The following is a 14,976-nucleotide window of genomic DNA, read 5'->3' on the forward strand; positions in this document are numbered from 1 at the left end:
AGTTTCTGTCTAGCTATAATATTTTCTAATTGAGTCAGAATTACGAAAATGATTTTGGATATGTCTGAATAGTTTATAATTCAATGGGGATGTATTTTAATTACAGGCCAAGCATTAGCTTACCCAAGTAAGACTTCACATGAGAAACACCCTCTTCATTCTCTAGGAGACTGACGGTTACGAATGGACAGCGATATCATCTTCTCAGAGAAAAGAGTTGTTTATTAAAATGTAGTTAATGTATGAACCAGAGAGCTAATTATGCATCCACTCGTTAGTGGCATTTTAAATGACAGCTGTGTGGAACCAAAGAGGATAATATTAATACACTGTCTTGAAATGGATGGGAGCAAAAAGAAATCGGGAGCTGTATTTCAATCCAGGGCACTGGAGTGCTGCACTCCAAGTAGATTGCAGAACACGAACATCCTCATTTTTCGTTAAGGAGCTAGATGATTATTATCCCAGTGTGAAAATAAGCCTGCATTGATTAATCTGTGAAAGCAGCTAAAGAAAATGAAGCCAACTGGCATTCATGCCAGCCCTGGGATTGAAGAACAAAAGCCTGCTATATTTAACAGTAAATAGAGATACACATTTGAGAAATTGATTTTACAAAAGATGAGTTTTCTACAATTACCAAGAATGTAAAAGCCACTGAAAATAAAATACATTTAAAGGATTTGTTTGTCCTAGGATTTAATACTGAAACTTTTTGTACTCCTAAGAATAATATCGTGTAGTGTAACAGGCTTTCGATGTGCTGCCAATCAGCTCCCAAATCATGACACAGAGATTTATTAGTTGTGAATGCTCGTTCTTAGCTTATGTTTGTCCCGTTACTCTTACAGCATAATTTAACCTTGCTTTCTTCATCTGCATTTTGCCTCGGGGATTTTTACCTTTCTTTCATTCTGTGTGTCTTACTTTCCCCAGTGCTTCCATGTCTGACTGACTGGTGGCTGCCTGACTTGCTGGCCCCTGCCTCCTCCCTCTCTCCTTTGTTCTCTTCTCTCTGGAGCCTAGATGTCTCCTCCTACTTTTTTATTAGACCAATCATGTGCCTTAGGCAGGCAAAGCAACACATCTTTATGTCATTAAAGAAGTTCAGCATAAACAAACACAACATCTTTACATTGTTAAAGTAATTTCCATAACATTAACAGATGTAACACATCTTTACCTAGTTAAAGCAATATTCCACATCAGCGCAGTTATTTCCTCTCAATGTAAAAATTTAAACTTTATTTTTTAACTGAAAGACAGCCTACTGGAATTGTGTTCCCAAAGTATCTTAAAATTCCTTTATAAGCTTCAGATGAAACTAATTTCCCCTCATAATATTTCAGAGATTGCACCTAATGGACATCTAATACAATTAGCCCTGATAATCAAGGATATCATTTCCCCTAGAGGTGACACAGTCTGAGCCAGCAGGGGTGAGGAGATGGCTCAGTGAGCTAATGTGCTTGACACACAAGCCTGCCAACCTGAGTCAGGACCCTCAGAACTTAAGTGGAAGCTGAATGCTGTAGCAGTCACACAGTTGCCTATGATCCCAGTGCTTCTTTTCTAGGGGTGTGCAGAGCAGACTCAGTAGATCCCACTGAGCCTAAAAGCCTGGTTTATCTCCAACAAGATGAAAGACAAAAGCTAACATGTGAAGGCTGATCTCAGTTTTGTACAGGTTGTATACCCAGAAATAGTGAATACACACACAAACACACACACACACACACACCCCAGAGCCTCACTACTTCATTGCTCTATTTGGTAAGTTTTTACATCGGGTATATTTAAGATTTAGATTCTATTTTGAATTTTCCACTCTTAATTAGACAGCTTAAGGCAGCGTCTGCCTATGGTAGAGACGGTGAACTTTCAATTACACTGATAAGCTTAGAAAAAAAATGAAAGGCGACTTTTCACTCTTGATGAGCTGCGTCAAGCTCTTCTGAGAAGAGGACACGTGGTGAGGATGAATGAAAAGTTCATTGGACACCACACCCCAGTTTGGGGGTACACAATGAGATAGTACTGTGGATGGTTAACAATAGGGTGCAAGAGTGGCAATTGTATCTCCAGAGCAACCAACAGAGGAACGTGGAAACACAGTCCTTCAGAGCAGATTATGGAGCTTAAAACCTGGTTTTTGTTTGTTTCTTTCTTTGTTTACTGAGTGCTATGCTGAGTGTCTTTCTGACCAAACACTGTATAATAAGAAAAAAGAGTTGTGAAGGAAGCAGGTAACTAGGAGCTGAGTTTCTTATCCATGAAGCAACGTAAACATGCCTATCTTCTTCACTGAACTAAACGGAAGGACTGTAACTTAGTACTTTAAATTACTATTTGGTTCTCCCATGTGTTATTTCTCATGCTGTCCTCATGAATTTTCAAGTCTGTGAACAAATTCCTCAGCTTTTGATGAAACTGGACCAACATTAAACTACAGTCTACACTCAAATGTGACAAGCTTCTCAATTGTGTTCAAGCACCATTCACCGTTTTATTTTCTACCTTCCATAGGGTTAATCCTTTCTTCAGCTGGCTGCTTAGTCTCCTTTTTTTTTTTTTATTGAGATGAGACCTGAACTCTAACAAGAAGATACTTAATTAAAACTTTTCGGTCTTCTCCTTGTAGAAGAGTGAGTCACTATAGACCCCTCTATCACTGGTATAGAGAGTTTGAGCTATGTAGCAAATTTCAGGCAAATCTGAACTACAACATGAGCCCCTTTCTCAAAAACATCACACCATGCCAAAGTAAAACAGCAAAGGGAGAAAGCTGTTTCTTCTCCCAACTCAGCCCACTGGTCTTTACTGCCCCTGTCCTCGTAGTTTTAAGGTAGAGGATAGTCGTCCATACCTTACAGGAAAATTGTGAGCTTACTGATGATCTGTGAGACAATGAGAAATTGATATCATGGCTTACTAAACCTGCATAGTCTCCAAGAGTATCATATCCTTTAGGACGAGCTTGAAAGCAACCAGCAAGTATATATTTGAAGGAAGCTTTTCTATGACATGGCCCAGAGCAAGGATAAGTCTTACTCGGCCACATAACTATGTTTCCTGATACCCTAAGCAGATTTTGACAAGGGTGATTGGTTTAGGTTCCCTGTTGGGTTATATCTTCATCTGTGTGAAAATCTAGGAAGAACCATCTAATGGAGAAAAGGTGCATGGGTTTCAGAGTTTCAGTCCATTGACGATCATGGCAGAAGTGATGGCAGGTAGAAGGAATGCAGGCAGAGAGAAAGACTGAAAGTGGGCAATGGAAGGATTTACCTTTCCAGGGTTTATCCTCACTCACTTATTTCCTACAGTGCATTCAGCTAGGACTATATTTGTGGGTTAATCTGGTGATGAAGATAAAGTCCTGATGAGCCAATCAAATCTCAGGAGCCCATTAGCTTGCAAAGAAGGCTTTAGCAGTGTGACTTTTAAGAGGATGGTTCATGTCCAAGCTACAACCCTTACTGATGACTTTTGAATATAAATCTGCAGTGTAACACAAAAGAACAGCATGAGTAGCCATTTTTATTGTAAGTTTAAACCTCTCCTTTCCCCACCAGGATTCTTATGTGAGTTTTAGAAATGCAAATCTATATCTAGAATTACCAAAGCATGGACACATTATCTGAGCCCTCATAAAAAAAAAAAAAATCTCTGTGACATTTGGTGAAATGGTTCAAAATTAATGTACACTGAATGTGATGTTTTATATCTACTTTTTGGAGCCCAAATATTAAAACTTTACTTTTCCATGTACTTTAATGGTACCAACATTCTTAAGGGGCTCCTCATGCCCGTGTTTCATGCACACCCAGAAACTAAATGTTTAAAGCATCGGGAACAAAAGCCCAGTTTTGCAGCTTTAAAAGTTGTCTAGCTTTTTCTTTCCCACCATGAATGCTCCCCGAAGTATCTAGTTTCATTGCAGAAAGGAGAGCAGATTATTATGGTCTGCATGAGGCTTTGTGGGCCTGAATCTGCTGAGCAGAGCATTTGAGATGGGGAAGTGCAGGTCATCTGAGAAACATTTAGTGCACAGGAAGAGTAACCCGAAAGGTTTACACTCCAGCCAAAGTGAAGTGTTTCTCAAGGACACTGATTTGCATGCAACTTACATGAACTCCAGGCATTCTGGGAAGCTCAACTTATGAGGTAATACGTTACTCACTCACAAAGGAAAACAACGAGTAAGTTTTTATTTAAAAATCACTATCTCACATATCTACACAGAAAAATCAAGTTGTTAGCAATGCCTCTGCTTGATTTCTTTCGCATAATTGGCTTAAAAATTCCTCCCTTGTTTAGTAGCACCATGGATTTAGATGGACTTTACATTTCTGTTGTTCTACTATGCTTATGTCTTTGTACAAAGTCTCTTTCCTTATAGATCTCAAAGAGCACTTTAGAAATAAGGCAAGATGATACAATATAATTAATCTAGGAAAGTCTTTAGAGAAAGAATGACCTGGGATACATAAAATTCCACCTGATTTCACTGTGAATTTGTAGATTTGCTCAGTTGGATTTCAATCTCAGTTCAGATAAATGATGAAAGTTAGTGGCTCCCTCCTCCCTACTTTCCTGAACATTTTCCTAAAAGACTAGCTGTAAATGTGCCATAATATTTGAGGATTTACACATGTTCTTTCCCGAGTTGTCCTTGACTGTGTTCACAAGCAGAACATAGGATAATAGCATGCATCATAATAAAAGGTTGATGATACCTTGGTATCCATAGATAAATATGAATCATTTTATGTTTTCTAAATTCTATGGAATTCTAGTCATTTCAATGTGGCAGAAACGTATTTAGTGCCCTCTCTGAGAAGTAATTTGCTCCTCATTTACTCTATAGTCCAGCTTGTGTTTCCCACACAGCAATCCCCTGGATGTCGAGAGCACCGTGTCTACTCCATTATTTACAAAAAGACAGACAATTTAAAGCTTCGCTGCGAGGATATTTTTAAGTGGCTTTGAAATAGCATCATGGGACTAAAAACAATTGGCTGTGAAACCAAACCTTGTAGTAAATTTGAAAATTTTTTGAAACCCTAGCATCTAGGAAATAGATTCCTAAAGGAGCAGCTATCCACATGGATTTCTAAATACTATACCTGTAGTAATAAGAGTGGCGGAGCTGCGTCCCCAGCACCCCGGCCGCCTGCTAGCTTATGCTCTGAAATAATTACATGGACACTGTATTCTTTTAAACACTGCTTGGCCCATTTCTATCTAGCCTCTTCTAGACTAACTCTCGCACATGGACTAGCCCATTTCTAATAATCTGCTGTAGCCCACGAGGTGGCTTACCAGGGAGATTCTAGCCTACATCCATCCTGGGTCAGAGGAGCTTCATGACATGTGCCCACCTGGGAGCGGGGAGCATGGCGTCTCTCTCAGGAGAGCTGTCAGTCTGAGCTCACTTCCTCTTCCATGATTCTGTTCTGCTTACTCCTCCCACCTATGTTTTAACCTATGAGGGCCAAGCAGTTTCTTTATTGCTTAACCAATGAAATCAACAGATTGATATATGACACTCCCACATCATATACCTTTATCTCTCTCAGCATCCACCAAAGGGGGTCTGTGCTACCTCCTTCTCTCTCTAATTTCTGATCTTGGCTCCTTGGAGATTTCATAGTTAACTCAGGTTAGGATCACTTTGTGTGTGTGTGGAATGTAACACAATGTAAGATAATGCAATGCAGAGTCTTCAAGCTCACAAAGGCACCTACAGTGAGTGACATGTCTACTCCAGCAAGGCCACATATCCAAAGCCTTTGCACAGAGCACTGCCACTGTGGACCAAGGATGCAAATGCCTATGACAATGGGGATCATCTCATTCCAACCGCCAAAGTCTCAAATAGGGAACACAGACTTCTTGTCTTGACTATCAGTTGTCAGACTGATGTCTCCATGACCATCTCAGAAACAGCTATGTAGATGCAATCTTTTTCACATATGATATATGATGGATTGCTTTTACAAAATTGAAGGTTATTATCTTATATTGGAAATTAAGATTTTCTTGTCCCTTTCTAGAAGCTTTAAAAAAAAAACTAATTGCAAGGAGCATCATAGGAAAGAGAACCTGGACCAGTTGTCCTTCGTGGGAACTCCTCAGTTGATATTTTCATTTATTCTATATGTCTGGTTTTACAAGTGTGTTTTTTTTTCTGGTACTTGCCTTCTCCATGTCCAATGTCTGTCTTTAAAGGAGTGAATTTTGAGTGAATTACCAATCTGTGCTAGTTTCTGGAATCACATATTGTCCTAATAAGTCCAACCATAAGCTATGGGGAGGAAGAACAGGTTCATTTTCTGGGAAAACAGACTTTACAGTCTCTATTTCCCACAGCTCTCAAAAACTCAGCTGCCTTTTGATTTTTGGTTCTTGTTCTAGGGGAATGAGTATAGACTATGTTCCATGTCACAGAGGATTCTTTGTCGTCTCTTAAGACCCATTTTTGTTTTCTGAGTGTCTTATGGAAAAGAGGATATGAGAAATCTTTCTGTACCTACACACTTACTTCAACTTTCTTTGCCCTGTGGGCTGCTCATCTTCCACTTTGTCTAAAGAAGCTTATCCTAGATCTCAACTCTGAACCAGATAAGAGTCACTGAAAAGAGACAATACACAGATCCTGCACTACAGAGTGTTTCAATTCATTGGCTTGTGGGAAAGAGAATAGGCATTTGTTTTGTTTTGCTTTGAGTCCTCTTTGAGTCTCAAAATAATCAGGGACTAAGAACAACTGATTTACTATGTGCACTTTGTTTTAGAAGTTTGTATCGAAAGATTAAAAGACAAGATTGCATTTATACCCTTTTTGAAATGTTGTAGTATTGAAATCTAACACATTATAAAATGTTAATTTATCTTAGTACTTAAACTTTCTCTTCTTTGCAAAAAAAAAAAACCAAAAAACAAAAAACAGGGACTTTTAATTCAGTTTGTACATATCCTTGGCATAGACTTGCCTTCTGAAACAGTCCTAGGCATTAGCTTTCATCGTTGAGATCATTTTATTATCTTTGTGTTAGTTAACCATTGTTTCCTGAATGACTTTATCTGTAATTGTGAAGTTATGTTTATGTCACTATCTTTCTCTTACTTATAGCAACAGAAGAATGGGCCACAACTCGCTCCAGCCTGAAGGCACCACCATCAAGGTCAGCCAGAGGGGGATACAGGGAACACCCCTATGGTAGATATTGAAGGTCCTCTTCACCTGTGAGCTCCTCAAAGACAGTTTATAGCCTCTGGTCTCCACATAAACAGCAACAAGACAAGTAATAGTTCTTTTTTTGTTTGTTTGTCTTTTCTATCTAGAGATATCTGCTCATAATTCCCCCACCTATTTCTTGTATTCCCCCTATACTGTTGACATGACAATGACGCTAGTATTATTTTACAAAACAGACTGCAAAACTCATTGGCAAGCATAGTTTATAAACCACTCAGTAGGATGAAATCTCTTGATTGTTTTTTTTAACTGTTGTGTGTAAAACGCCTTTCCCCTTTTTGTTTTTGTATTATTTTTCCTTTTTCTTTTTTGTAAGAAACAGCATGAATCTGTTAGCAGATTTTGAGTCTCAATCAACTAACAGAACCTTTGTTTAGGGTTGATAAAAGACTGTAATATGATTTTGAACTAGCTGATAATAAAGTTGTAGATAAGATGTTTTAACCTGTCTTTTAATATCTGTTAGTTAGATGGAGATGTTCAATATTAAGTTGTAAATTTAATTTTTAAATGCTGTTTTAATGGGGTTGAAAAGAAGCAGCTACTGTATGTATGTAGCTAACTGAATTTGTTCAGTGTTTTAACCTGTATTTGTTTAAAAAAAAAGAAAAAAAACACACATAAAGTTCCATGTGTAAGCCTCTCTAAATAGGAACCACAATTTGTCAAATATGTTTGCCATAATTTGTCAATAAAGCTGAAGGCTTTTGTAAAAACTAAATTTGGAATTCCTTGTTTTCTAACTTTAAATGCCTGCTTTATTTCTTCTTCAAGAGATGCCTAAAATGGTTTCTATTTAAAAATTACAAAAATGAACCCAAGCCTGTTTTAAGATATCTGTGTAATACTTAAAATGTATTAATAACTTTTGGTTGGTTAAATAATTTAAAAGTTAACAAACTAAACTGTTACATGAATCATGGTTAGTAAACACTAATGTATAACATGTTAATGGAAGAAATGGATTTAGAATAATAAATGGATTTTAAACTATCCTCTAAGATCTATCTTGCTAAACACAAATTCTGATTGACTTGTTTGCACTAGCATGTCTCTCGTGAGAAAGAGTAATGGAGTATAAAGAGGTAAGATTACCACTTACCACTGTCTAAATGCCTAGTTCTTCAACCTTTGAGTTTCCCCGCACATTAAATATCCCATCCAACATGTAAGCATTGCGTAGATTCTTCACGTTATTGTTTTCACTCGAAGGAGTGTGTGCACTTCATTTGCGTAGTTTCTAACAGTCTGTCTGACAAACGAACCATCAGTGTCAATGGCTAGTTGTTGCTATTCAACCTCAAAAACTCTATTTGTAATTTTCAGTGCTAAATATCACCGCCCTTGAAGGCACTTTAGAGGGCTGATTTTTCTTTTGAGACTATCAGACTTGATGGCTGATGATTATTAAGGAAATATGTCGCAGGACTCACAGGATGACTTAACGTTAAACAGGTAACACTAACATAGTCACTGTAAGTTTGCCTATGCAACAGCAATGTTAAATCTTCTCAGTTATTAAGTTCCTGATAGTTAAAAAAGTAAACCTACAAAAATATAACAAATAGGTCTATAGGCTATTAAAACAACTAATCAACATTAACTAGAGGCACCAAAATTATTTTACAATATATAACCCTCAAGGTAATAAAAAGAACTAAAATTAGCAATAACAGTAATGCAACTCTTGCTAACATCAAACGTAAGCTAAATTTTGATGGAGAAAAAGAAAGCGAAAGACTTGATAGTAGGGATGAATACCAAAACTACTACTCCTTTAAACATAGTTTTTTTTGTTTACGGTGGCTTTTTGTCAATGTGATTGGTTTACTTTTTTTGCTGCGTATCAGCTGAGGCATTTTGCTGTTTAGTTTTTGCAGCTGGAGTTGCATGCTAATAGTTTTATGAAGTGTGTGTCTGTCATCAATTAAAGTTGTTAACATTTGCCCTTTAAGCATGCTGCTTAGTTATGTTTTCGTCTTCTATTCTTTCTTACTATTTCAGGTACGCACAAAGAACACATAAGTGGTAGCAGATGTGATGGGCTAAGGAGGATAAAGGTAAGCAGACCATTGTCATGTTTGACATAATCTTTACCAAATTACAACACAGCCTGAAGCTATAGTAGCAGGCTAAAACTCTAAAAGCCACGTTTTTGTATACTTCTAAAAGCTTAGATTTTTGTTAAAGAACTGACCAATTTTTATCTTTGCATAAAAGATAAAGCTTGACAGCATAGTTTTCTACAGTTACTTAAGAACTTGCCAAATGAACTAAGAAGTAGTGATTAATATTTAGCCTTTTTTTTTTTTTTGGAATCAACTCTTCTTCTACAAACTAGTCTCTCAATTGCACCATCACAGTAGTAAAACTTTTAATACTCTAAAGACACAAAAGCAGAAAATCTTTAAGAAGGTTTAGGGGAAAGATAAAGGTATCCAAACAATTAAGCCAACAACTGCAACCCTTTTGGCCAATCAAGAAAACACCACCGGGGCTTTCCCAATTGGATCTCGTTGTTAAAAAACTGCTTGTGAAAGAAAGAAAGAAAGAAAGAAAGAAAGAAAGAAAGAAAGAAAGAAAGAAAGAAAGAAAGAAAGAAAGAAAGAAAGAAAGAGAAAGAAAGAGAAAGAGAGAAAGAAAAAAGAAAGAAAAGAAAAATGCTTGTTTCTCAGCTACCATTTTATTTGTTAGCAAATAGTTTATTAGCTAGCAAATATTTCCTAGAGGAAACTGAGGCCTAACTTCTATACCCAAGGAGATGAAAATATTAGCCAATAAAACAGAGTAAAATCAAAACATAGATGGTTATGAAATCCGCAGGCTAACCCCAGGCAAAGAGTACTGGAATGTCTGTGTGCAATGGCTGAGGAAGGACTAAAAGCCCCAAGCTTTCTGTCTCTGATCATTTTGTTGATTTGTGTGGTTTTGTGCTTCTTAACTATAAATATTCATTCTTTGGGTCAAGCTTCACAGGGCACTAGTGCTTGGGGTGGGTTCCAGAACGTGGATGGACTGGGAAAAAAAAAAGAGGATACTCTATTCCATGGGGAGGAAAAAGACCTTTGGGATGGCAATGCACTGTTGTAAATGCCTTTTCAACCCACAGCCCAGGAGATTTTCAAGTGAGCAGTGCCTTGCAGGAATGCAGCAAGGAGGGAGGGGCATTAGAGAGAAAACATCCTCAGGGAAACAAGGTAAAAGCCCCTTGGAGCCATTGGCAATTATTGAGCATGTGTTCTTGTAACGTGGTTTCTCCAAATTCAAGTTGTTCAGGTAACTACGGAACACTCTCTGAGTTTCAGCTCTAGGTCCTTTGTAGACTCAGATATTCAAAGTTACCGAGAAAAAAAATTAAATTATTTAGAATTAGAATTCTAAATGTTTTTATAAAGTACATGGCAGCAACTCAGAATGAGATACCCTGCTTCTTTCAACCAGCAGTGGGGTTTGATAACTTGAGAACACAATGAAAGAATCCCAGCCATAGTGATATACTAGTCCTTATGTATAATAATCTAATTGTTCTTGTAGATGTATGAGCTAGCCTGACTCTCATTTATTCTATAGCAGGATTACATAGCTTTGGACACCTCAATCTCAAGCAGATCCTGCTGGTAGCATGTCTTCCAGAACCTCTCCCATGTCACAGAACTCACCCACCGTCTTGTGGAAGATGCTGTAGAATGTTTCCCTTGACTTATTAGAAAGAGCAAGGACCAGGGTGTTTGGAAGAGCTGTACACACGCGTAGGCCTTCTTCAGAAAGGCGAGGAGAGTCTGGCAAACATGCAGTCATCTCCAGAAAGTCAAGGACCCATGCTGACTATGGTGCAGAAATGTCAGTGGACACAACCAAGTGGAAAAGAGAGAACAGTTGGTCCCTGCCACCTCCAAGACTCAAAATCAAACCACTGAATGAAAAGGAGGAAAATAATCCCTTGAATTATACAGGAACTCAAGGCATAAATTGGTTGGGTGAGCCTAAGATTATTTTTTCCTACCTAGAAGAATTTGTAGAGTAATGTGAACTCAAATTAGGAATAGAAAAACATGATGTTGCATATACATAGCTGATTTTTTTTACTGAATAATTTTCCAACTCTTTAAATAATTAGAAATGAATACACTGGAATTCTCTGGAGCCAGGGAATGAAAATTCTACTAGTTTAGAATGACAGTCTTTTACCCAGTGTTCCAAACAGGATGCTTCTCCCATATGCAACAGAAAGCTTTGCTGAGTTCTGCTGCCAACATCATATCTGCTCTGAGGAGCACATAGTGATAACTCATAAATATAGTAAATATTCTCATGTCTGAAACCACCTCATGCATGGGGTAGAATTTGCATGACACACTTCAAATCAATCTCTGTGCTTTCTGTTTACATACATTCTGAAGCTCTCTGTGAACTTATATATGGATTCCTTCGGACAGTGAAGTTTCCATGAATGAACTGACAATCCTACGATACCTGGGTACTTGTTAAAATACCAATTCTGAGCCATTAACAAAGTATTTTTAATAATAGTAGCATTAGGTATTAAGAAACTTTTGTGCCTGCGTTTGTCCAAGTTTCATTCTATTCAAGCTTAGCTAAATTAGAATCAATTTGTTTGCATTTGAGAACCTAGCCAGTGATTCCAAGTCTTTGAATACTTAGATAGTATTCACCTTTAGTTTATTAATGGACCCAAAGCCATTTGGCTTGATAACAACTAAACTAACCATTTTTAATGAAGTTGACTTAAAATGACATAGAAACATTCTTGGAAATTCAATAGAAGAAGTCAATGTTTTAGAAATACGTTATTAAAATATGGCCTTTACTCCTTTAGTGGTTCATTTAAAATCACTTGGGCTTGTATTTTCAAAACCACACATACCCTTGGAAAGACATCCTTTATAGCCTTCTCTCTGAGTTCATCCAACATAGACATATTCAGAGTTTGATTCTGTCTGGCTTTGATGGGAATACAAAACACTGGTCAGGAGTCTGAGTGGGCAGAATGTTCAGGTTCAAGTTCCGATACGATGGCACCTGTTAATAAGAATGTTGTTTGCCATTCCAGCAGGCTCCGTGGGAAGGCATACTTTTTACTGAAAATATACTGCAGTAAATGTGTGGGAATGTGCAATCGTAAGGCAATTTATAAATTAATTCTGTATAGATTAATATGTAGTATAGGGCAGAACATCAAAAATAATAGCAGTAATCATACCGCCTTTCAGTTTTAATCACACGTGCCAAATATAGAACCAGAAGTTATACATAAACACAACTATTAGACATATATAATTTTAAATAAAATACCTAGAATAAAGTTCAATTCTGTAGAACAGACATTAATTTTATGCTGCTAATAAGAAACAAAGGGAATATGGAAAAGAAAGTTTTCTTTCCACTTGCTATTGTTATTTTTACTCTTTTATTGTTTGAGAATTTGTATTTTTAACAATTAAATGGAAAAGGGCAGGTGAAATGGCTCAGAAGTTACAAACAGTTGACATTCTTAGAGAAGGCTTGAGCTTGGATCCAGGTATCCAAGTTGGGGTCCTTCTCACCCTCGTGCAACTCCAGCTCCAGGGGATCCAAAGCCCTTTTCTGGCCTCCATGAGGACCTGCATACTTCTGGCATTCACTCACATAGACAGACACACACAATTATAAATAAATTTAAAAATAATCATATAGAGAGTCATAATTTTGAAGACATTTGATTGGAAATATGGAAACCCCAAACAAATTTATCCTAATATCTATTCTATAGCAATAAAATGAATACCTTTTAAAAACACACTGTAGTGTTTTCCTTTTCCTTTGAAATGGATTTTTATTATGCTATTTCCCCAACTATCATTCTTCTAAAATTCCTGACTCCATGGCTGAAATATGCAGGTGAAAGCATCACCCGGTTGTCACAAAGCACGGCTGCAGCCTTTTGTAGAGCCAGAGATTCCATCTACCGTCTAAGCTCCATTTGACACTATGATAAAACTCTCACATAATTAAAAATGAAAGCAATTCCAGGCTTTTGTTCTGCAATCAAAGATCAGAACTCGGTTTAAAAAAAAAAACATTTAGGGTCAATTTCAACACAGAAATAATTCTGTGTAGCCATACAATCATGTATTAAGATCACAAATGAGGGAAACAGCCCATCTTGAACACTCTTTAAAATTACTCCAAGGTAACATGCTCCATTTGTCTAGACATTCTGATATCCTGATCAAGAGCTGATTTGACAAACAGCGGTGTCACTGCTGACATACACTAGTATTCTACATCTAGCTTGGAGGTTAATTTCCTGGCTCCCTATGCAGAATATATTAGTTGGTTCTTGAAAGATTGTTTACAGTGACAGAAGAAAGGTCACTGGACTTAATATGCATTTTACAACTGAGTATTTTGTACCTGGTGAGGAAAGGGGTTGAGAGGAAATAAGATGTCTGGTTCCCACACACTACACATCTTAAGAGGTTCAGGTTTATCTTATTTACTCACACTCACGAGAGAGAGAGAGAGAGAGAGAGAGAGAGAGAGAGAGAGAGAGAGAGAGAGAGAGAGAGGGCACAAACATTCCTTTAAACAAGGTTGGCCAGCTACACATCAATAATGCTTTGTTTCTGATCCACCATGCTCCACTCTGCAGTAGTATAGAATGAATTATTTATTTACGTAAGGGAGAGACTTGAGAGAGATGCCTCCTCTTCTCAGCATCTTCCTTGAGATAGGTCCCACTAGTTTTCTGACACCCTAGTGTCTCTTAGAGTACCTTAGACTGGTGGTGATGCTTACCCTCCCCTGTCTCGCTCTGTTTACCCATGTGGGAATATCTCATTCTCTATCCTGTAACCTCATAGCCTGCCTTTGTAAAGTTCTTGACATTCTCTGAGGTCACAGTGACATTCCTTTCCCAATGCCTCCTGTCACTTTCTTAGTAACACGTGACATAAGAAAATGACAAGAGAGAAACTCAAGTTCTCTTCTTGGGAGAAAGGTTTGTGAGATCATGTACCAACTCTCACTATTTCTTTCTATTTAAATTTATCCTAACCACAACATAAAAATAGTTTTTTTACATCCTAATGGGGTACAATATAATAAATTGGTGCATATTATAGTGTGTAATGCTTAAGTCAGGACAAACATATCTATCAGCTCAAGTATCTTGTCTAGTGATGAAAACACGGTAACCCATTTCCCTGGCTTTTAGCAGTGCACAGTAGCATGGCTGTTGTGTGCAGTCACTGCCCTGAACTGTGACAGCAGAGCATCTTGTTCCTGTCGACACATAACTTAGCAAATGCTGATATATTTCCCCAACCCTCTCATCCCTCAACGCAGCACTCAACTTCCAGGAGATCAACCATTTGCATTCTACACATTGTTTTATATGCCTGTTTTATTTCACCTCATGTAATAATCTCTAATTCCATCCTGTTGTTTCAAATGACAGGACTTCATTTCTTTGTATGGCTGAATAGTATGACTGAATAGCTATGCACATGGACGACATTTACTCTACCTGTTCATCGGGTGATGGCCATGTTGGTTTATCCATGTCTTGACTACTGTGGGTAGAGCTGCATTGAACACAGGAGTGCAGGTATTTCCTCAACATGTGCATTTTATTTCCTTTGGGTCTACCTGCGAGTAAAATTGTGGGACTGTACCATAATTTTATTTAGTTTGGGTTCAACTTTCACAGT

At 37.6% G+C, this 14,976-nt stretch overlaps 1 protein-coding gene across 2 annotated transcripts in view; it reads left to right on the plus strand.

Moving 5' to 3' along the window:
• Khdrbs2 (KH RNA binding domain containing, signal transduction associated 2) overlaps positions 1-14,737 on the plus strand; it is a 395,206-nt gene extending 380,469 nt beyond the window's left edge. The window contains exons 9-11 of one of the 2 annotated variants that reach the window (XR_003378116.1): positions 7,139-7,310; positions 9,269-9,324; positions 14,724-14,737. Coding sequence is in view for 1 of the 2 variants with exons in the window: in XM_005359887.2 (XP_005359944.1) it covers positions 7,139-7,236 (98 nt within the window). In the remaining variant the exon portion in view is untranslated. Of the gene's footprint in view, positions 1-7,138; positions 8,099-9,268; positions 9,325-14,723 lie in introns of those variants that run through there. The other variant, XM_005359887.2, reaches the window with a different exon arrangement.
• The last annotated feature ends 239 nt before the right edge of the window (positions 14,738-14,976 follow it).

Source organism: Microtus ochrogaster, linkage group LG2, assembly GCF_000317375.1.
Source record: "Microtus ochrogaster isolate Prairie Vole_2 linkage group LG2, MicOch1.0, whole genome shotgun sequence".
NCBI classification, from domain to species: domain Eukaryota; kingdom Metazoa; phylum Chordata; class Mammalia; order Rodentia; family Cricetidae; genus Microtus; species Microtus ochrogaster.